This window comes from Selaginella moellendorffii, unplaced genomic scaffold, assembly GCF_000143415.4.
Source record: "Selaginella moellendorffii unplaced genomic scaffold, v1.0 SELMOscaffold_18, whole genome shotgun sequence".
Lineage (NCBI taxonomy): Eukaryota > Viridiplantae > Streptophyta > Lycopodiopsida > Selaginellales > Selaginellaceae > Selaginella > Selaginella moellendorffii.
The window spans coordinates 2,141,583-2,162,719 of NW_003314279.1; the positions used below are offsets into that span (position 1 = coordinate 2,141,583).

A 21,137-nucleotide genomic window follows, 5' to 3' on the forward strand; every position below is an offset into this window, starting at 1 on the left:
TGTTTAGGAGCAGCTCCGCGGGAGCTGGGAGCCGGCAGCACCAGCAGCAGCTTGACGCGCAAATCGAGCCCAGCTTGGGGAGATCCGCGTCGGAATCCAAGGTCTCGACATGCTGCAACAATCTCCGCGTCGCCGATGGGGATCTGGTCGTCCGGAGGCCGCCATCCAAATCCGATTCCTCCTCCAGCCAGAACGCTGTGATCTCAGTTCCAGCGGAAACAGGGGACGATCCCAAATCCACAGGGGCGATCCAGAGGAGGAGGACTCGATCGTGTTCTTCCTCGAATCCCCATCCAAGCCCAGCTCCAAATCCGCGGAGGAAGGCCCTGGCCGAGGTGAAAGCCACGGCGTGCTCCCCGTCCGCCATGAGATCCAACGCGGCGAATTACCAGCGCCTGGGTCCCAAGCAAGCGAATCCATCGAATCCCCACCAGATTCTTCCCACGATCAAGAACAGCAGCTCCATGGATGGCTGGCGGGTCTACAGCGAGAGGATGAGCAACGCGAGCAGCAATGGTGGGAGTAGCGTCGTGGGGGGCAGTAATAACCACGGGGTAAAGGTGGCGGAGGTTTTGCATATGGAGGTTTGTATGGGGCAGTCCATGGTGGTTTCCAAGGTTACCAGGGCTGCCAAGGCTTTCACCAAGAAGGAAAACGCTCCAGGCAAGATTTCTGTGAGAACTTGATAGGTAATTACTGATGGTTTAAGAACTTCATAGGCTAGTGTGATAGATCCATGATCCTTCCTGGCATGAAAAGCTATAAGAATTCAAGCCCAGGAGTGATCAATCCATGACAATTTACTCCACACACAATGAATGATTTTGCAAAGTTTGAAAGCTTCGTTGTTTCGGGAGGAGCCCTAAACTCGAATGAAAGAAGAAAGGATCAATGCGGAAAGTGACGGTGCCACACGGAATACTGTCCCATGGATTGCTTCACTTTGCTCGCTCGGATTGCTGCTTTCGCATGAGAAACATGCAAAAAAGCTAAGTCCGAAAAGAGCATGGCATTTATGCTGCGATGTTTTTGCCTGGTTCATGCGCAACTTAATGCAAAGTTTCCGTATGACAATGATCTTGAGATATGGACTTGATCATGCAATAATCTTACAAGCGTCTAAGAGTCGTGGAGATGGTTTTCGCTCGTTGAACTTGTCAAAACCGACACGCGAACTCTCAACATCTATCGAGTTTTTAATGGAAGCAAACAGTAGCAAGCCCACAATGCGAGAGTGGACTTGTGATTTATCTTTTGTATCGCGTAATGCTTCGTCTCTCTCTTTCTTCTGGGCAAATGCTCGCAGAGTCCACGCCACCCCGATCCGGGCACGGTTTAGAAATGGATCCGCTCGAGATCTCACCCACATTGCGAGGATCTATGCATTCGGCAAAGGTCGCGATGCAAACAGTAGGATATCTACACTTACAAGACAAGATTGCGATATGTGCATCCTAAAACAATGTTAAACAAGTTGAAAAGGAGTGACCCCGCAAAGATTCGTACGCCCAAACTGCTCATAGTCAACCACATCCGCTGCTTGAATAAGAGGTGGCCAATCTACGCAGATCAAGAAAGTTGATAGAAACTTTTGCATGGGCTGTATACTTTTTTAAGAGGTGGATTACCCCTGCCTAGGGCGCGATGGCATCTGTTAGGAGGAGCGCATTTCTCGATCGCAGCACCTGGCGTCTCCCCAGAGGTGATGTTTCTCTCTTGAGGAGATTTGGAAATTTGATAGCAAATTTTGGGGGCTCTAGAGGGCGAGGGTGTGTATGCCGAGGCGGAAGAGCGAGTGCGCGAGGCTTGCGCGGATGGAAAGGTTTGTGGAATTCATCACACGGGATCTCAATTTTTATTTTTTGTTCTTTAGATGAGCAATCGTCGCCTTAAAAGATGGGTGAATGATCGGCTACTTCGCGAGCTCGCTCCGCCTCTGGACTCGATCGAGATTGGCGGACTCTTCGCTCCTCCTCCTTGGGGTACTTGAGTTGCACCGCAAAGAGCTGTGTTTTTCGAAACCATAAATGCCAGGAGAGAGGAACTATCAAACACCGCTGGAGAAATTGACGGAAGGTGGAGGAGCAGCCATGGCCGCCGCGTGGGAACCCTTTCGTGATAACGTAGACATGGATTACCAGGTAACCTTCTGCGATTCATTGTTTTGCTTCCATCTTGTGTAAAAACTCGATTGGTCTCTCAGGCCGATGTGTTGAGAAAACTTGAGAAGACCGGGAAACGTAAGGAAGCTGCGGCTCTTTGCGCATGGCGAGCAGTGGATCACAATGCTCGCGATGCACTAAAGCGGCTCTCCGATTCGCCACTGCTTCCTATTCTTGAGGTACGAGATATATTTTTTCTTCGTTCCTGTAAGATGGACGGAAATTATTTATGTTTTCTTCGTTGTGAAGAATCAATTGCTCGAATTTGTGAGCGGGAGAGACGACGAGCTCGTACTGGAGATGCCGGCACCGCACCACCGACTGCTTTTGCATGGTCTCAGTCAAGTAAGTTTTTCAAGCTTTTCCCGTAAAAATTTCAGTCTCTCAGCATTCTAAGATGTTTTTTGTTATTCTAGTTTCATGGCTTGGCTTCGCAGTCGGAGCCAGCACCGCCACCACCCCGTGTACACATCACCAAGAGAACAAATTGCCGAAGCGAGGCAGCAAAAGATTCTGGCTTGAACCTGATGAAGTTCCTCCAGGACTGCAGGCACCCTCCTGTATTACCCCCGACTTTCAGATTATGAAGACCCAAGAAAACTTGGATGTATCCATACCATGGTAATGTTCCCTTTCCCTTCTGTATTATATATGACAATGCTACTTACATCTCGCTCTCGCTTTCAAGCATGGAAAATATATTCTCGTCTTGCTGGGCGCCGAGAACGCTCGCTATGAGTTCCTCGGGCATGTTGAACGACAGCGCTAGAGTCTCCATGTCAAGCTTGTCAAGAACCGAGCTCCTACCTGGTAAAGTTCGCTCCAAATAAGCTAAAAATTCTTGATTGACAAACACTTACCTATAAGAAACTGCGGTAGCTGGCCGTGCCCGTGATACTCGTCCGAGACTGTGAATCCGAGGAACTTGAGAGGGGCATCTCTGGAAGAAAGCTCGCAGTTTGGGAAGTATCGAGGCACCACGAAGATGGTTCCCTCCTCCAGGCTCCTGTTTAGAGCATTGGTGCCATTCGGGTGCGCGATCTGGATTCTTCCAGTGCCATTCGTTACGACGCCGACGACCATGGCCTGGGGATTCCAGTGCGGTGCCAAAAGTGCTCCCTGGACGGTGAAGAGAACGAAGAAAAATCAGATCTTTCCAAAGCTCTAGATTGGACGCTTACGTTTTTGAGGTTCACGAATGATACTCCGAGACGAGATTTCCTGAGAACGGGCAGTTTCTTGCCCCCCGTCGATGCGAAGCAGCCATTTTGATTCGCAAAAGAGCGCTTGCTGCTCGTGAGGCTGAGGGGCCGAGGAGCTCTCCCGTGCATTTTCTTGTTGAGGAGAAAGCTGGCGACGTTCTTCCAGCTCCAGGCCTCAGGCAAATGTGACGTTAGTTGCGCGAATGCATCCACACTTGTGGGGATGATAGCTTCACTCGACTGCTGCCTCAAAAACTCGGCAACTCCCTCCTCGGACACCTGATTCTAAAGCTTAAATATGAATCGAAGAAACTTCTTTCGTCACCTTGAAAGCCGCTGAGACTAGCCTTGTGCCGAATCCAGAGAACAAGTTGGACTCGCCAGCGATGAAAAACGGCTTGATGCTTTCGATGTCGATGGCTTCTGACGTGTCGTAGAGGCCATAGATTTTGAGCTCCTCATCTTCGTGCGTACTCAAGAGGTAGAACAATGATCCTGCCGCAACCGCGTACACATCACCGGTGCTAAGATCCTGCCTCAACAGCTCGCCTTGTTGATCCACCCATCCAATTCTCGCGCTTCCTAGATTCGAGAGAATGAAATCAATCTTTCCAGAAAGAGCTTCCATTACCTTGTTGGACGAGAAAAACGAAAGAAGCGTCCAGGTAGTGTGGGAGGAGCAAAGCTCGCGGCCGCAATGTGATAAATCCCAGGCCTACATTGTGCTTCCGGAGCAAAGGCGAGCGCAAGAGCACTCGAATCTCTCCCCACTGAGTCTTGACGAGCTGCGTTGGCTCTTCGAGGATCAAAGGGCTGCTCCCCTCCTTGGAAGACGAGATCCGCTGGAGCAAGTGATCCTCGCTCGATCTTCCACTTCCACCATGGCAGTGATCACACAAGATCACGAACGCGACGAGGAGAAGGCACAAGCAAGACATCAATCTCGTGTTGATCACCATGCACCCAAGACACATTTTTTAGTAGCATTGGCGCTTTGGTGCATGGAAGGCACGTAGACAACGAAACCCGTAGTAGACAACATCACTGTAAATATAACACAAGAAAGCGCCTGTAGCTCAGTGGATAGAGCGTCTGTTTCCGGAGCAGAAAGTCACAGGTTCGAACCCTGTCTGGCGCGAAGCATATGGTCAAAACCTAGAATTCTTTTTAGCTAGATTGGCGAATCGCTAGCTGGAATATCCCGTCTCCGGTGGTCGGGCGTCGGCCGGCAGCAAACGGCGGTTGTCGGTATCCTCGCCCGCCGGCCAGATGTTGCTTTCGTAGCACTTTTATGACGGCGGCATCCTCAATGGGCGAGCATGGCGTGGCAAGCTACACATGCCACGCAGGCCCTTCCCGCGACGTGGCAGAATCCGATTGGAGAGCATCCATCCTCGCATGCCATAACATCTGACCGTACGCCTTTTTTTTCTTTTTTCATTAAATACCAGAGGGTAAAAACAAAGGCCACGGGTACGTAAAAATGCGCTGGTCCCAAGGGTTATGATGATTACCTTCCCATCATCGTAAAGCAGTGGAGTATACAATGGATACAGCAATGCAATGGCTTCGCATTGCATGTATCACGCAGTCCTTGCTATTGTCCGTGCCCTCCACAGGGCTAGAAATAGATCTTGCGTTTAGGCCCATTGACCACATAAGTTACCAGTTGAAAGAAATAAACTTATCGGGAGAAAATACGTAGACCTACGCATACCACCGCCCGCGGCGTTTTCTCTTCTCCCCCACAAGCAAACAAACCGTGGTTGGTGTGTCGTTAACTAAACAGAGCATCATGACAGAATCTCCGGGTGCTTAGATCCTGCCTCGGTCGAGAACTAACGGAGGTTATGCCAAAAGCCATGGCCCCATGATGGGTGGAATCCATTCACATTCAATGTATGGAATATACTTTTTTACACATCGTTCTCTCTGACGTGAATGCCACCACCACCACCGCCTCAATAAAAACCCCCCAAACGCAACCCCGCGAACGAGAATTTTAAATCAAACACCACCATTCCAATTTGAACAAGATTCGCGATTTCTTTTTTTTTTTTCTCAACTTTTTCTTTTCTGGAATTTTTTTATTTGGGGATATTTTTTTCTCTGTCAGATTGATTTTGGTTTTTTAAGACTTTCTGTCCGTGCCTTGAATGCATCCTCCGCAAGCGCCAAACGCGGCGAAGAAGCAAGGAAGATGAGAAAATAGAGGCAGTAGAATTTCTCGCCCAAGGCATTCATTCCAGTGCCGGTTGTGCATGGAAGCGCCACTCCGGCAATTGCCCCGTGTGGGCATTTGCTGTGGAGCGTGGTGATGCGTGACACCACATCCACGTCGAATCGCGATTTGCTAGAGTTCACATCCTCCAGCAAGCAAGCAAGCAAGCACGCATTCCAGCTAGAAGCCCTTGGAGGATAATCAATCAATCAATCAATCCTCGAGGAGAGCGATTAAAACAAACCAAAACAAAAAAAAACAAAGAATACCCATGCTCTCCTGTTCGTCGTGATCCATCGAGCTGGGTCGTCTATGAAGGGGACGATGGAATCGATCGCTCCATCCCCTCCTCCCACAAAATCGGAGGTGGAGCGCGAGAGATAGATTTGATCTCTCCACTTCTTTTTATCTTTTGTTGGGGGACACACAGCGACCAGGGTGTGCCCCGCGAGGGAGGCAGCATTTTCCCCCCAGATTCCATACCATGGGCGAGAGAATTAGGGCACTTTTCCACTCCATCACTTCTTCTTCCACCACTCTTTGTTGAGTGAGGAAGAAGAGAAGGAGCGCGGCTTTAAAGTTTATTTGCTCGGGGAGAGCCAGTGCCTCTCTCTGGAGCGTCAGCCAAAGCTACTTATAATCGCAGTGAAGGAGGGGAGAAATCTCTCCCTCTCTCTCTCTCTCTCTCTCTCGCGCGCGCGCGGCGATCGATCTGCAAAGAACAGATGATAGATAGAATGGAAAGAGCTTTAGATATGGCGCCTGGAAGAGCCCAGCTTCTTTTTCTTCCGTCTTCCTCTTCTTTGTGGTACCACTGACACATCGGTCTGGCCTGACTCCACAGTGTTTTTCTCACTCACTTCGATCGCCGCCCTCTCCAGCGCGCCGTCGCGCGGCGAATCTAGCCTAGTTGATCGCTCGATCGCTCGATCGATCATGATCGCCGCTGGAACGATCTCTGGGTGGCTAGGAACAAGGATCGTGTAAGATCGAAGAGAAGAGAGTAGCTAGCTAGCTTGGGAGCTCGCTCGCGCGATAGACAGCATGGATTTGATGGGCAGTAGCACCAACACGACGACGAGCAGCAGCGAGAAATCCAGCAGCAGTAGCAAATGTAGACGGCTGGGGGACATCCTGCCCGCTACACCCACCACGAGCAACAAGACGGCGCGGACGAGCAGCGATTCCGCCAAGCAGTCTAGCAGATCGGGCGGATCGTCGCCCGGCCACCACGGCCAGCAACAGCACCAGCACCAGCACCAGCGGCAGCGCTCCTGCGGCTCGCCCACCGATTCCTCCACCGCCGCCACCGCCGCCACAGAGGATCACTTACTACACACGAGCGGATCCATCTCCTCTCCACCGAATTCGTTCGCCAATTCCTCCTCGTCCTCCCAGCACTCTGGGATGATCCTCATGCCTCCTCCGACCATGGCCGGTGCTGGACCGTCCGCAGTTAGCGCATCGTCTTACGGAACTATGGGAGGAGCTATGGCAATGCCGGGGATGGGAGGAGGAGGAGGAGCGATGAATCTCGCGAGATCACCGATGCTCTTCCAGCAGCAGCCAGCGATGAAGCAATCCATGGGTGAGCGTCGCGAGTGAGCGAGAGCGTGGATAAAAGTGTTTTCTAGGAGGATTGATCGATGGTTTTGCTTCGTGACAGGATTCCAGCAGCAGCTGGCGATGGGGAGCGCGAGCAGCCTGCTGGGCCTCCACGAAGCTTTCATGGCGTCGCGCTATCCCTTCACGTCCCTCCAGTGGGCGGAGCTGGAGCACCAGGCGCTGGTTTTCAAGTACATCCTGGCGCGCGCGCCCGTGCCGCCCGAGCTCATCGCTCCAATCCGCTCCACCTCCTTCTCCTCCATTCTAGGTAACAAAGATCTCCCTCCATATCCATCTCTTTCTTCTTCCTCTTGGTTGCTCTTCTTTCGCTTTCTCTGATTCGATCGTTCAGGTGGAGGAGGATCGTGGCCCTGTACGATCCCATCGTCGGCCAACGCTGGCAGTGGGCATGGGGTACACACGAATCACCTCGACGCGGAGCCAGGACGGTGCCGGCGTACCGACGGCAAGAAATGGCGGTGTGCACGGCCCATCGTCCCGGATCAAAAGTACTGCGAGCGGCACATCAATCGTGGCAGGCACAAGAAGAAATCTTCCGCTGCTACGGCGGCGGCGGTAGCTGCGGCGGCGGCCGCCACCACTGGCGGGGGAGGAATGGGAAGAGTCTCGTCCACCACCAGCACTAGCACAAGCACTAGCAGCACGAGTGGTATCATCGCGTCTAGCCATGGTGGCGAGCACCATCCGGGCGAGCTCTCCACCGCGTTTGAGATCTCGAATGCGTCCTCGTCTATGTTCCACCACCATCGGTCATCGTCTCTCGCGGATGGTAGCGTGAACTTGGCGATCCATCACCAGCAGCAGCAGCAGCAGCAGCAGCAGCAGCAGCAGCATCAACACTCGCAGCAGCAGCACCAAGCTTTGATGATGATGATGCGAGGTGGTGGTGGTGGCGGTGGCGGTGGCGGTGGCTCTAACACCACCGGCATTGTTCCAAGCTCTTGCGGAGCTGGAGGAGGATCTCCCGGAGTTTCGTCCCACTCGAATCATCCACACCAGCAGAGCTCCGTCCCGTTGCAATCGAGCTACTTCAGCGCTGGAGCTGGACCCCTCTCCATGAAAGACAGGTACTTCGAAACCACCATAACTTAAATGCTTGTTCTTTCCTTTCGTTTCTTCTTCTTCTTCCTTGGTGCGTTCTTTTTCTTCCTCCATAGCTAGAACTAGAAAGCTAGCTCGCTGGCGGTATGTCTTTTGCTTTCCTGCATTTTCTCTGTTTTGCTCGTGTCGTTTGCTCTAGATTTTTGCCTGCTCGTGGCGTCGGTTCGCATTTTGTTTGCGTGAGAATCTGGAGCTTGAGGTGAGTGAGATGAGAGCTTGGAAATTTGTATCGTTCATGAATGCCACCCATGCACGCCACCAAAGTATTGATTGACCGAAGTGTGATAGTAATTTTTGCGTGGGGAGCTTTTGTGAGAGTCAATTGCGATGAACAGTGGCGAAGGATTCGATCCTCCTGATCGCCTTGCTGCCTTTTAAAAACACTTGTTTGCTTACGACAGTGGCGCATTGGAGTTTATGCTGCGCTGCTTGGCGTTTTGGCTCTAGTGCTTGTTTTCTTCTTTTATAAATCCCCCCCGCGCTCCTTGTCTTGCTCATCTTAAATGGCGAGCTTGTTTTTCATTCTTTCCCTTGCCTTCTTCCGCTTGAACGTTTTTTTTAGTCCTTTCTCTCGCCCGTCCCCGTTGGTGTCTGTGCCTGGAAACCTTTGTCGCCATGTCAATCCCGCTTTGTTTGTCTCGTTGCTTTCTCGTGAGTGTAAGTGTGTGTGAAAGTGGGAAGTGAGAGTGTGCCAAAGAGTGAGATTTGCGTCTGAGTTTGTGTGGTTTCCACCATTGCGTTCATGAAATCATGCATGGCTTCCTTCCTTTTATTTTTCTTTGCTGGCCTGTCTTTCTCTTATTTTTTTTTCCTTAGAATATGTGGATTTCAGTGCAGCTCTTCCGCATCCTTTCGATCATCTTTCTTCCGTTTGCTTGGCCTTTTTTTTTTCAGGTTTTTGAATGGTATAAGTAAAGCAACGTCGTTTGATTTGCGTCCCGAGCAGCTGCTTCTTTCGGAGGTTCCTGGAGGCTCAGCAGCAGCTCTAGCAGCACCCGGATCCGGGATCTCAGCAAACCAATCCAATTTTCCAGGAGCAGCAGCACGAGGAGGAGTCAATCCAACCTCAGCAGCAGCGCCACCACCATTCTTCCAGCTCCCAAAGTCAAACGCGAGCAGCACCAGCAATAGCGCCAGCAGCAACCCGGACTCGCCATACTTTTCATACTCGAAGCTCTTCCACAACGCGAGCGACGAGTCGCAGCACTGCCTGAGCAGCCTACTCGCGTCGCCTCCGCAGCACCAGCACAACCAGCAGCTGAATTACTACGCGAGCGATCCATCCGTGGCCGAGAAGATCAAACCGGACACCTCCCACGCGCTGCGTCCGCTCTTCAACGAATGGCCGCGCTCCAGGGACGCTTCCACCATGACGTCGTGGTCGGACTCCGACGATCGAAAGCCATGCCAGCAGCAGCTCCACAAGCTCAAGCTCGGCGGCGGCGGGACGCATCTCTCCATCTCGATTCCAAGCACGGCCTCTGGAGGATCGCATGAAGATGGCGGTGGGAACGATAGCATGGTAAAGCTTTGCATGGGGAGTAGCGTCGAGGAGCTGACGGACTCGGCCACCAATGGTGGTGGCGGGGGCGGAGGTGGTAGCAGTGGCGGCGGTTTGATCAAGCCGGGTGGCGGAGTGGTGGAGCTGGGATGGTTCTCGGCGGCGCGAGCTTCCGTGGGAGGTCCGCTGGCGGAGGCTTTCAATGCGAGCGAGGTGAAGTCGTCGGGCTTGACCTTCCTTGGAGGGTCGGCGAGAGATCTTCGGCAGCTCCAGGTGGTGTCGCCCACGGGTGTGCTGCAGCGATCCGGGCTTGGATCGTTTTCCGAGTCGAGCAGCAGCGCGAGTAGCCCCGGATCGATCAAAGTGGAGCAGCTGCATTGACAACAACGTGAGAGATGGCAGGCTCTGCGAGTGAGAAAAAGAGCTCCCTCCCCAAGTGTTCAAAGATACTTAAAGAGTGGATTTTTTTTGTTTTGGTTCTTGCGTTTTCAGTTGTATATAGTTGCATACATGACAAAACGAAAATTGGTCAGCTGATAGACACAAATCCAACATCAAGAACAAGTCCAATAATGAGAAATTATAATTTAGTATAAACAATAAAGATTGAAACAACCAATGTAAAAGGATTTATTTATATAGCTAACAGCGGCAAATATCGGACAAGAGGATGTATGGAGCTGACTTTGAAGGATCTATAGATTTCGCAACTTGTGCTCCACGGCCAAAATCCCTGTGAAGTTTACACGAGCTCAAGAATGATCCAAAATCAATGCTCTCGGGAAGAACAGGCATGGATTTCAGGAGCTCCTCTGCCTGCCCAAGATGCCCAGCTCTCCCCAGCGCATCAATTGTGGTACAATAGTGCTCCCTGCCTGGAGAGATGCTAAAGTCGCAAATCATTCTTGAAAAGAACAGTCGTCCAGCCTCGACCTGACCTGACTGGCTCCAGATCGAGAGAAGGGTCGTAAAAGCTACCTCGCTCGCGGTATGTCCTTCCACTTGCATCGAATGAAAGAGGTAAATGGCCTCCACACTGTGATGCCCAGTTTGGGCATATGCAGCAAGCATAGCATTCCATGACACGTCATTCCTTTCGGGCAAAGCATCGAACGTTTTCTTTGCTAGAGACGTAAGACCATTGTTTGAAAATCCTGCAAGCATGGCATTCCACGTAATGGCATCTTTCGCGGGCGCAAGAAAAAACATGCGTTGCGCTTCTAAGAGATGCCCGTTTTGGGCATACGCCGTGATCATAGAGTTCCACGCCACGAGATTCTTTTCGGGAATGGATTCGAAGAGGAACCGCGCCTCCTCAAGCTGGGAGCTTTGGGAGAGACTGGCAATGGTGGCATTGCACGAAACAAGGTCTCGCATTGGCATCTCGTCAAAGATGGCCTTGGCAAGGGATGGATTCCCGGCGTGGAGGTGGCCGACGATCATCGTCGTCCAGGACGACGCATCCCTAGCGACGATCGAGTGGAAGATCTGCGTGGCCTCGGCCATGCGCCCGGATTGAGCGTACGAGTACATGAGCGTGTTCCAAGACACCACATTGGTCTCCTTGAGCCGCTGAAAGAGATCCACCACCTTATCCAATTGCCCTCTCTGGGAGTAGGCCGCGAGCATCGTGTTCCAGGACACGATATCGCGCTTCTCCATGCAATCAAACATCTCTCTCGCGGCGTCCAGATCGCCGCTATCGATGATCGCCTCTAGCATCACTGTGGAGGAGATCACGTCCACCTCCGGGACGGAATCGTAGAGCTGCCTGGCCTGATCGAGATGGCCCTCTCGCGCGAGCGCTGGGATCATTGCATTGACCGCCACCGCGTTGTGTAAAGGCATGGAATCGAAGATCGCGGCGGCGTCGCTGAGGCGGCCGTGATCTGCGTAGGCCTGGATCATCGCCGTGCATGGAACGATCCCATGCTCCGGGATGGCAAGGAAGAGCTCTCTCGCGCGATGCAGATCGCCGTGCTGGGAATTCGCGGAGAGGAGGATGATCCAAGAGACGATGTCCCGCGCGGGCATTTGATGGAAGATCTGGTGAGCGTGGAGCAGCCTCCCACTTATCGCATTTGCTTGAAGAACAGAGTTCCAAGAAACGATGTCCCACGCGGGCATCTGATCGAAAAGGCTGTTCGCCTCCACGAATTCCCCGATCTGGCCGTATGCCGCGATGAGAGCGTTCCAGGAGATCACGCTCCACTGCGGCATGCGATCAAACATGAGCCTCATCTCTCGAAAGTCGCCTGCTTTCACGTAGCCATGGATCATTGCGTTCCAGGCTATGATGCTTTCCTCCGGCATAGCATCAAAGAGGGCCTTTGCGCTATCCACATCCCCTGCCTGACAGTACGCGCTCACCATCGCCGTCCACGACACTGCATCGCGCATTGGCATCGTATCGAACATCGACTTTGCCTGCTCCAGATCTCCAACGCTGGCATTTGCTTGGATCAAGATGTTCCAAGAGAGAACACCGCGCTCGGTCATTCTAGAGAAAAATTCTCTTGCCTCTTCAATCTTTCCATTTTCTACGAATCCTTGCAGCATAGCGTTCCAGCTGACCATGTTTCTTTGAGGCATACGGCTAAATACTTCTTTTGCTTGATCCAAATGCCCTATCCCGGCAAATGCTGAAAGCATTGCTGTCCAAGAAACCACGTCCCTTTGAGGCATTGATCTAAACACATGACCAGCCTCTTCCACCATGTTGTTTGCAATATAGAGCTGAATAAGTGTGTTCCACGACGCAGTGTCTCTTCTGGGCATGTTGTCAAAGAGTGTTCTTGCCTCCTGCACGTACCCCTTTGTGGCATATGCTTGCATTAGCGTTGTCCATGCTACAAGATCTTTGTGAGGGTTTGTGTCGAAGAATTGCTTGGCTTGATCGAGAAGACCATTGCGAGTGTATGCATTGAGCATGATGTTCCATGAAAAGAGATTAGGAGTGTCTATGCTGTCAAAAACTTTGCGGGCATCATCTACTGCCCCGCAACTCCCATACATTTGGATGACTTGGTTGAGCAGGAACAAGTTGGAACGGTGGGCACTCTTCAGGATTGATTTGTGGGCAAATCTACCTTGGATAATATCTCTTGACTGGATGTGGAGCTTGATCTGTGCAGCTAAATTATTCTGCTCTTCAAATGCTCTATCTTTCAACATGAGAGTCCTGGCAAACTGATCTTATGAGCTGCTTGAAGAAACAAAAAATAAGTGTGTTCTTCCTACTGCTTTAAGTTCTTAATACAAATGCACTCAAATATTTTAATATATTAATTTAATTGATGTAATTGTATATTTAAAGGCTAACATAAGATAAGATTAGCAGTAATATATTAACATAAATTTTAATATTATACATTTAATTTAATATACTTTTGGTAATAAGCTTCAATAAAAACAAATTGTAATTATTTAGTTTTTAAAGTAAAATTTTTAATTATATGATTTATTTTAAATAAAAAATCATAAATTTCTATATAAACAAAAAAATATGAATAATTTTTATATGAGCATATGTTCTGTATTACTTGTGTGTGGATGTTAATGAATGACTCATAAATTCATATCGCAGTCCAAGCACTAAAGGTTTTTTTCTCTTTATTTATAATTCAATTTTAGTTTATAAGTTATCATGAGTTATATCAAAAAGTAACATATGTAGATATTTTAGATTTTCATTTCTATGAACAAACAAATATGAATAATTTAGATTCTCAGTAAATTATACTGAGAAAGAATATTTTTCAGACTCTAAGAACTTTATTATATTATAATTTTTAAAAATAAAGTATTTTAATTTTGTAATATAAAATCTTAAAATTAATAATAATAATATATATAAATAAATAAATATTATTTTATATTAAAAATATTCATTACATGTTCTATTTTTGCTTATATGATATGATATAATATAATTCAAATGGTAAATATGATTAAAAGTAACTACTTTAATTTCCAAAAGTTTTGCTATTTGATTTCATCACTTATAAAATACTCTTTCAAATATTTTGAAAAAAAATACTTTACAAAAATCATAACTGTGATAAAATATTTTTGGAGTATTATTTTTAAGCTTTTATTATGTAATGTAGTACAATCTATATCTTTTTTATTTTGATGATATTTAAAATTGCTAAGAAAGTTTAGATGGAAAATATATTTTTTGAAAAAACTAAGTTTTTCTTAAAGAGTTAATAAGTAAAGTATAAAAAGATGAAAATTTACATTTTTGCAAATCCATTCTAGATAAGATCTCTTTGTAACTACAGTCATGCATTGATAACAATGATTGCGATGAAACCAGATTTGATATAGAAGGCATTGCAGCCATAAACTCCTCAGCATTTCGCAATTGTCCAGCCCTTGCTAAGACATCTATAAGTGCATTATAATGTTCCTTTAGAGAGCATATATGGTAGTCAAAGACCATTGTGTTGAAGTAGTAGGCGGCCTTCTCAATAGATCCAGCGTGATTGCACACACTAAGAACAATAAGGAATGTCATTTCATTTGGACTAAGACCCCCCACACTAATCCACGACACAAGCTCTAAAGCTCTCGAGTGATTCCCAGAGCGTACATTGGCTGCTAGGAGAGTATTCCATGAAGTAGCGTTGATCTCTGGCATCTTGTCAAAGAAAAGCTTTGTTGCATCAATGCTGCTACCTTGGCTGTAAATCGTCAACAGATGATTCCAAGACACCACATCTTGATTTGGCATGCCCAGAAAAAACAGTAGAGCTTCGTGTATTTGAGTTATTAGAGACAAAGCAAGGTTCCATGTTGTGAGAGTTTTCTCTGCCATGCTTTGGAACACATTAATAGCTGCTTCTACGTCACCCTTGAGCCCAAATGCGGTGATCATGGCGTTGCAAGACACTGCGTCTCTTTCAGGCAAACAATCAAATACTTCTTTTGATTTTTCGATATAGTCATTCTGAGCATATGCTGTGAGCATGGCAGTCGAGATGACAAGATCTTTATTTGGAATTTGATGGTACAAGTTCTTAGCTAGATCAATCTGGCCGCTCTTTGCAAACATGTTGATTACTAGATTGCATGAGGCTGGGTCATGATCGGGCATTCTTTGCTCGAAGATAAACTTTGCTTGGTCGAATTGTTCCTTTTTTATATAGGCTGCTAAAAGCGCAGTCCAAGCAACGAGATTGTGCTCTGGCATTGAATCAAAGAACACCTTTGCCTCACTATCGAGGTTTCCAAAATCCAGAAGAATTTGGAACATTATAGTGTAGCTCGTGATATCTCGACAGATCATTTCCGAGAAGAGCGTTTTCGCTTGCTGGAGATGCCCACTTCGGGCATACCCCGAGAGCATCGCATTGCACGAAGCGGTGTCTCGCTCGGGCATAAGATCGAATAAGCTCATGGCGCACTCCAGGCGGTCGCAGTCGATGTGGATGAGGATCATCGCCCTCCACGACGCTAGATTCGTCATTGGCATGCTCCGGAAGAATGCTTCATGGCGATGGAGCTCCGCGGCACTGCGTAGAGCCACATTCCATGCAAAGACGTCGCGAGTCCCCGGCATCGCGTGAAACATCTCGAGCGATTTCTCGACTGCGCCGTTCTGAGCGTACGCTTGGATCATCACACTCCACGAGACGACGGTCTTGTGGATCGTCTCGAGGAAGAACACGCGCTCGGCCTTTGCGATCTCGCCGGACTGCCCGAAACCCACGATCATAGAGTTGCAAGAGAGGACGTCGCGCTCGGGAATTCGCAAGAACAGGGCCTCCCCCGCCTCCATCTGTCCGTTGCTAGCAAACGCCTGGATCATCGCGTTCCAGGACGCAAGCGATCGGTAGTGCATTCGATCAAAGATCGCTGCTGCCTCCGCAAGATCGCCCACCAGGGCATAGGCCGAGATCATAGAGTTCCCAGAGATCGCGTCGTGCGCAGGCATTCGCTGGAAGACGTCCTCCGCAGCGCGGATATGCCCTTGTTGGGCATATGCCTGGATCATTGTGTTCCACGACACGGCGTTTCTCTCTGGCATTGTATCAAACACGGACTTTGCTTGATCAAGATCTTCACCGTCAGCGTACGCTTGGATCATCGTATTCCATGACACTACGTTCTTCACAGGCATGGATTTAAAGAACTCTTCCACCTCCACAAAATGCCCAATTGAGGCATACAGTGTGAGCATCGTGTTCCAGGATACCACATCTCGATTGGGCATTTTCGCAAAGATTTCTTTGGCTCGATCCACGTTTCTTTCAAGTGCGTAGATCTTGAGCATTGCAGTCCATGAGACAACGTCCGGATCAGGCATCATCGAGAAGATCCTCTTTGCACCGTCAAGATGCCCGTTCTGGGAATACGCGACGAGCATCAGGTTCCAGGAGAACTGATTCGGCCGCGCGATCGCGTCGAATGCCGCTCGCGCTTCCTCCAGGCATCCGCACCGGCCGTATGCCTGCACGATGAGGTTGGCCAGGTACCGGCTCTGGCAGTGCCGATTGCTGCTGGCGATGAGCTTGTGGAGATTTCTCGCGGCAGCGGCATCGGCGCAGCATTTGAGGCGCTCGGCGAGATCGTCTTCTTCGCATCGCGCTCTGGATCGATCGAGAAGAGGCGCTTGCATGGTAGTAGCTAGGGTTTATCGCGGAATGGGGGAAATATTGCGCTGTGGTTTTCGGTGCGCCTTGTCTTGCGATGATCGCCGCTCACATTGTGTCCTCTTCCAGGATGCCCGTCAAGGATTTGCCCGTCGCGCATTGCGAGGGCCAGCGAGATTTCAAGAATGCCAGCGCTGTGTTCCACAAGAAAATGGAGGTTGCGGGAGTGAGCTGCCGCGATCGCGTCGGTAAGCCCTAGCTCACACTGGCTTTTCTCATCAAAAGATTTCGCGCAGCCATTGCAGTTTCGGGAGGAGCTGATAGCATGGCCTTGTGCTTGCTCGCTCTCGAGTGGACAGAATCCAAAAGTCTAGTGTTTGGCCTCACGGTGGACCATGGATTTCGTCGCGAGAGCGCCGAGGAAGTCGTCCAAGTCCGGGAGTGGCTAAGAACGATTGGTACGCAAAACTTTGCATCTACTCCCTGGAATGTTTCTAAAATTTCTTTGCAAAACAAGGAATGGAGTGCGAGATTCTCAAGTGTTCTTGGCAAGGAGGATTTCCTTCTCCTGGCCATCTCCAGGAAAGCGCTCGCAAAGCAAGGTAAGCTATGAAAGTTCTGGCCAGAGTTGACGTGGTGGACTTTTGAGTCAGATACGAACTTCTCCAAGAGGCATGCCAAAGAAACGGTGCTGGAGTTCTTCTTACTGCTCACCATGCCGATGATCAGGTATTTTTCTTGTGTCTACAAATGCCAAACGCAAACTCGCTGTCTGTTTTCTAGGCGGAGTTATTTGCGCTAAGGCTTTCGCGCTGTAGTGGAGATAATGGTCTGGCTTGTATGGCTTTAGCTTCTGAGCTCTTTCCTATCGTGCCATCGATTATCGAGGCTAGCAGGCTGCTACTTGTCAGGCCACTCTTGGACCTCCAAAAGAAGGATCTTTACAATGTAAGTGTCTTCTTTTACTTGTAAGTGGTTTTACTGCCCGAATTCAGGTCTGTCACGTTGCTGGCCAGTCCTGGATTGAGGATCCCACAAACTGCAAAACGATCTATGCTCGTAACAAAATCCGAAAGGAGCTCGTTTCTCTGTCAGGTTCTAGAGGTCCTGTTCTTTATTGCGATACGGATGTAATGACCATCTTGCAGATTCAATGCGGAGCGAAGTTCAAGATCTTATTGCTACATACCGCAAAAAACGTTCCGAGATTCAAGTGCAAACCAAGATGCTCATGACTACATTCGTGCACATCGATCTGGTTTGTCTGCTCTTTCTCACGGTATTCCTGTGACGCTTTTGCCAGGGCTATGGCTATGCTGTCGTCGATGTGGAGGGACTTTTGGCAGAAACCAATGATACAACCGTTCTTGAAACGCTACTGGCTTCAGTGTTACGGGTTCGCTCGTTATTACACTCTGTTTTCCTGACAGACTTTCTTGTTGTTTTTATGCACTTAATAGTTCGTTTCACAAAGACCAAAACCTGCTAAAGGGACGGCTGTTCGAAGAGCCAGAGCCTGGATTACCAAGCGTGGTACCGAGGTATTTATCGTGGTCTGTATAATATCACTTCATAAATACTTTTTTTGCAGGGTCGTCTGACGGTAGCTGGTTGTTCTTTATGTTTACAACCAGGGACACAGGCCTCCAAGGTCCTTGTGACGTACTCCCCTGATTCTCCACGACCTGGTTCTATTGGCTCGAGACAACAGAACGAGCCTGCTTCCTCGACAAAGAAAGAAACTATCGCATGCCGGAAATATGCCAATGTTATTCATGACGCGAGGCAAGCGAAGATTATATCAGATGCTACAGCAAGTTTTCTATGTCTACTGGCGGAGGAAATGGCAGCTGACATGTTGCCCAAGGCTCGAGAGGAAGTGCAAGAGGATCCGGAGGTAGCTAGTCAAGAACCCGACGAGAGTCTACTATTTCCGAACGAGAACACGTACTATATGAAGAGATATCTTATATCGTGGTGGCAACGAAGCGATGATCGTAGCTGCAAAGGCTGTTTCAATGGCACCTGTTCGCTGAGGACTGCAAAGTTTGCAAAAATTCGGGATTTCAAGAGAAACGATCTTCACGCAATCCGACAACGTGCTCTAAATGACGGGACATTGCGCACTGACATACACGGCGCCTGGAGGAAGCTCAAGTCCCTTCCGGAATACGTTCGAAGGGGCCTTCCCGTTTTGATCACGAAGGACAACGAGCTTTTCGCAGTTCCGGTACGAGCTAGTTCTTACAGTTCTTGCGATCTTAATCTCTATGTTTTTAGTGTGTTGGCTTTCAGATCTGTCCCGACACTAGGATGTTCATAAAGTTCTGCCCGATGGTTCCACTTGATGGAGGCCACGCGTTGTGGTAAGCCTTTACGAAGCAGCGGTAATCAGGACATTGAAATGCTTTGAAAGGCTCACCAGCCGTTCATTTTTCCAGCCTTGTGGACGTCGTCAGAAAATGTCTCCATTCAAATACATCACGTGCCTGGCATTGGTTTTCATTTGAAGCAGAACCAAGCTGCAAGATTCATCACCCGCAGCTATGAGCAACACTGATCCGTATTATGGTGCACCCGGCAGTCCGTTGGATCTCATCCCGGAAGCTCCTTGGGCCTTGCCACGGAGAAGTGATGCTAGTGTTTGCCAGTTTGTCACTGGTAGCAGCGGTGCCAGTCCAACTCCGTCTCACTGCAGCTGCCGAATTTGCAAGCACTACAAGAGTCAAGTGCACTGCGTACCATGGTTTGCCTACAAGGTGCTCTCTCATTTATTTTTCTTTTTCTTTTTCCTCTTTTAATTGATACTGATCTTACAAATTGCTAGTACCGGAAGCACCATGCTGCCTTAGATGAAGAAAACCTGTTTATCAAGTCCCTTGACATGATTAAATATGAGCACTCATGGTACAAACTTCAAGTAACAGGCCAGTCACCGATATGTCGTTCCAAGGTGTGATTTTTCTATCTTGTGCTGTTGCTTAGTTTTTCTGGCGTATTTTCTGTAGCATGCGGCAATCATGGTGGGTCGAAGAATGTTCGTTGTGGGTGGCATTTTCTCGAGGGGCTTGTTAAACGACGTCCAGGTACCAATCAAGTGTTTCTATTGCTCAAATTAATCCTCTACTTACCAGGAACTAAATACGGTTACGGGTGAATGGAGGGAATGGAGTTTATGGGTTCCGGAACTGGGCTATCCTGGCCCTCATTGTGCCGGCCATAGCTTGGTAGTGTCAGTCTCGAACTATACCTTTTGTTTTTAAGAGCATTTTTGCAGGTGTTCTGGGAGAAGAAGCTGCTTGTTCTTGGAGGCCATGTAGAACCGATGAAGAAGATCTTGGAAGGTTTGCTAGCAGTAGTCCTATAAACATTTTAACCAACCGCTCAAACCTGCAGTCATTGCTTTTGAACTGGAAACACGTAAATGGACAAAGCTTGACGTGGATGGAGAAATACCGGTATGTGCTCCTTAACATTGTCCAGAATGAAACTGGTTTATTACCTTGCAGATGGCTCGCATCGGCCACAGCATCGTTCATGTTGGTTCCATGCTGATTATGTTTGGTGGCGAGGATGCCAGAGGCCAGCTGAGAAATGATATTCAAATCTTGGATCTCAAAACGTTTTCATGGCTTCCTTGCAGCACCATGTACAGCTTTCCATTGTCTCTTCTTACCACTCACTGACTCTTGTGGTTCCTTGATGCAGTGGCTCAAAGCCTTGTCCAAGGAAATGTCATACTGCTGCATGCTACGCCGGGCGTTACCTGTGGATTTTTGGTGGAAAATCAAGAACTTCTTATCTTAGCGATGTGCATTGCCTAGATCTACGTGCGGTAAGTCCGTTGTCCTGTTTCTTCATGCTCTGATCTTCAAAATCTATAGATGGAATGGGTTGCAACGAAGCCAAGAGGCAACGTCGTTCCCCGTGCTGGCCATGCGAGTGTAATTGTTGGCCACAGGTGGTACATTGTAGGAGGAGAATACAGCGATAAAGGTAAATGCAGATTTTTCTTGGCAAATCACGTCTAGACTTTGGGCTTTGCAGAAATTATTGGAACTCTCGTGTTCGATTTGCCGACCCAAACGTGGGCTGTTATTACGACTGTTTCACCAAACTCGCCCTTGGCAAACGATGTACGATATATTTTCTAGTTATGCAAGCTTGACTCTGGATTGTCAGGGAATTAGCATTGTGAGCGCTCAGCATCGTGGACGGAACTTTCTAATAACTTATGGTGGACACGGCTTTCGGCACAGCAATCTGGTAACTTCCCAAGTCTTGAAACTTTCTCCCGGTGTTTACTTAATTCAATTAAATCAACAGGTGTACGTGATGATGCTGCCACAATACTTCCAGCTCCAAACAGGTTTTAAGATTGAAAAGGCATCTCGACTACGCACCTTTTGGAGCCGCTTGATCAGCGGTAAAGCCCCGCGAAGAAAGATTCGCCACCCAGAAAGGAACTCGTCCCGTCCAGCTTCAGCTGTCGTAAGTTTTCCTTTTCTCTCTTTCTTTTCGCACTTCAATAACTTCTCTGCTATTACAGGAAACTGTCACTAACGTTGTTCAGCCTCCACGAACGGAGGAAGCCATGCAACGACCACAGCAACAGCGTCCTTTTCTTCCAAGTGACCTCAAAGTTGTGGAGTTCGTCAACAAGCCAGTGCCGACATCAGCAAGGCATTCCTGCGCGTCGGAGATCGAGGTCAACAACCAAGAAAT

The 21,137-nt window shown here is 48.8% G+C and overlaps 6 protein-coding genes and 1 non-coding gene across 10 annotated transcripts; 4 read left to right on the forward strand and 3 right to left on the reverse strand.

Moving 5' to 3' along the window:
- The first annotated feature begins 1,608 nt into the window (after positions 1-1,608).
- LOC9640630 lies at positions 1,609-3,017 on the forward strand. Its single transcript, XM_024676836.1, has 8 exons — positions 1,609-1,702; positions 1,761-1,822; positions 1,874-1,982; positions 2,035-2,141; positions 2,204-2,341; positions 2,412-2,507; positions 2,579-2,783; positions 2,851-3,017. Exons 1-7 carry the CDS (start codon positions 1,645-1,647, stop codon positions 2,747-2,749), a joined length of 741 nt encoding a protein of 246 aa, XP_024532604.1. The 5' UTR covers positions 1,609-1,644; the 3' UTR covers positions 2,750-2,783; positions 2,851-3,017.
- On the reverse strand, positions 2,776-4,307 carry LOC9640631 (vicilin-like seed storage protein At2g28490). The gene is made up of 5 exons (XM_002972147.2): positions 3,996-4,307; positions 3,690-3,946; positions 3,344-3,643; positions 3,023-3,281; positions 2,776-2,969 (listed from the first exon to the last, which is right to left on the reverse strand). Exons 1-5 carry the CDS (start codon positions 4,300-4,302, stop codon positions 2,827-2,829), a joined length of 1,266 nt encoding a protein of 421 aa, XP_002972193.1. The 5' UTR covers positions 4,303-4,307; the 3' UTR covers positions 2,776-2,826.
- A 122-nt stretch (positions 4,308-4,429) lies between these two features.
- On the forward strand, positions 4,430-4,502 carry TRNAR-CCG. Its single transcript has one exon. It is a non-coding gene; the product is annotated as a tRNA-Arg (tRNA).
- Positions 4,503-5,946: 1,444 nt separating this feature from the next.
- LOC9650380 (midnolin homolog) lies at positions 5,947-10,287 on the forward strand. The gene is made up of 4 exons (XM_024676837.1): positions 5,947-7,173; positions 7,252-7,458; positions 7,543-8,278; positions 9,207-10,287. Exons 1-4 carry the CDS (start codon positions 6,630-6,632, stop codon positions 10,192-10,194), a joined length of 2,475 nt encoding a protein of 824 aa, XP_024532605.1. The 5' UTR covers positions 5,947-6,629; the 3' UTR covers positions 10,195-10,287.
- A 91-nt stretch (positions 10,288-10,378) lies between these two features.
- Positions 10,379-13,006, reverse strand: LOC9640632 (pentatricopeptide repeat-containing protein At4g02750). Its single transcript, XM_024676817.1, has one exon. It carries the CDS (start codon positions 12,985-12,987, stop codon positions 10,456-10,458), a length of 2,532 nt encoding a protein of 843 aa, XP_024532585.1. The 5' UTR covers positions 12,988-13,006; the 3' UTR covers positions 10,379-10,455.
- A 1,066-nt stretch (positions 13,007-14,072) lies between these two features.
- Positions 14,073-16,186, reverse strand: LOC112346895 (pentatricopeptide repeat-containing protein At4g02750-like). Its single transcript, XM_024676754.1, has 2 exons — positions 14,258-16,186; positions 14,073-14,093 (listed from the first exon to the last, which is right to left on the reverse strand). The coding sequence occupies exons 1-2, from the start codon at positions 16,184-16,186 to the stop codon at positions 14,073-14,075; spliced, it is 1,950 nt and encodes a 649-aa protein (XP_024532522.1).
- On the forward strand, positions 16,156-19,083 carry LOC112346919. 4 transcript variants are annotated; one of them, XM_024676820.1, is made up of 13 exons: positions 16,156-16,492; positions 16,542-16,660; positions 16,709-16,870; positions 16,930-17,014; positions 17,066-17,141; positions 17,196-17,360; positions 17,408-17,507; positions 17,561-17,670; positions 17,716-17,808; positions 17,873-17,953; positions 18,004-18,642; positions 18,693-18,778; positions 18,854-19,083. In XM_024676820.1, exons 1-13 carry the CDS (start codon positions 16,278-16,280, stop codon positions 18,960-18,962), a joined length of 2,040 nt encoding a protein of 679 aa, XP_024532588.1. In that variant the 5' UTR covers positions 16,156-16,277; the 3' UTR covers positions 18,963-19,083. The 4 variants fall into 4 exon arrangements, with proteins under 4 accessions (XP_024532588.1, XP_024532589.1, XP_024532590.1 ...); XM_024676821.1 differs by having other exon boundaries at positions 18,708-18,778; XM_024676822.1 differs by having other exon boundaries at positions 18,693-18,799; positions 18,854-18,965.
- The last annotated feature ends 2,054 nt before the right edge of the window (positions 19,084-21,137 follow it).

Bases quoted from the DNA above. Each gene is read 5' to 3' on its own strand.
- LOC9640630 (XM_024676836.1), top strand. From the start codon at position 1,645: ATGGCATCTGTTAGGAGGAGCGCATTTCTCGATCGCAGCACCTGGCGT. The intron at 1,983-2,034 runs GTACTTGAGTTG...CATAAATGCCAG, and splicing joins CTTCGCTCCTCCTCCTTGGG to GAGAGAGGAACTATCAAACA. The intron at 2,508-2,578 runs GTAAGTTTTTCA...TTGTTATTCTAG, and splicing joins TTTTGCATGGTCTCAGTCAA to TTTCATGGCTTGGCTTCGCA.
- LOC9640631 (XM_002972147.2), bottom strand. From the start codon at position 4,302: ATGTCTTGCTTGTGCCTTCTCCTCGTCGCGTTCGTGATCTTGTGTGAT. The intron at 3,644-3,689 runs GTGACGAAAGAA...CTTTAGAATCAG, and splicing joins TAGTCTCAGCGGCTTTCAAG to GTGTCCGAGGAGGGAGTTGC. The intron at 3,282-3,343 runs GTAAGCGTCCAA...TTCACCGTCCAG, and splicing joins CATTCGTGAACCTCAAAAAC to GGAGCACTTTTGGCACCGCA.
- LOC9650380 (XM_024676837.1), top strand. From the start codon at position 6,630: ATGGATTTGATGGGCAGTAGCACCAACACGACGACGAGCAGCAGCGAG. The intron at 7,459-7,542 runs GTAACAAAGATC...TCGATCGTTCAG, and splicing joins CTCCTTCTCCTCCATTCTAG to GTGGAGGAGGATCGTGGCCC. The intron at 8,279-9,206 runs GTACTTCGAAAC...TTTTTTTTTCAG, and splicing joins CCCCTCTCCATGAAAGACAG to GTTTTTGAATGGTATAAGTA.
- LOC9640632 (XM_024676817.1), bottom strand. From the start codon at position 12,987: ATGTTGAAAGATAGAGCATTTGAAGAGCAGAATAATTTAGCTGCACAG.
- LOC112346895 (XM_024676754.1), bottom strand. From the start codon at position 16,186: ATGCTCGTCGCGTATTCCCAGAACGGGCATCTTGACGGTGCAAAGAGG. The intron at 14,094-14,257 runs GTCTTTGACTAC...GCATGACTGTAG, and splicing joins CCTACTACTTCAACACAATG to TTACAAAGAGATCTTATCTA.
- LOC112346919 (XM_024676820.1), top strand. From the start codon at position 16,278: ATGAGGTTGGCCAGGTACCGGCTCTGGCAGTGCCGATTGCTGCTGGCG. The intron at 17,361-17,407 runs GTAAGTGTCTTC...GCCCGAATTCAG, and splicing joins AAAAGAAGGATCTTTACAAT to GTCTGTCACGTTGCTGGCCA. The intron at 18,779-18,853 runs GTAAGCCTTTAC...TCATTTTTCCAG, and splicing joins GATGGAGGCCACGCGTTGTG to CCTTGTGGACGTCGTCAGAA.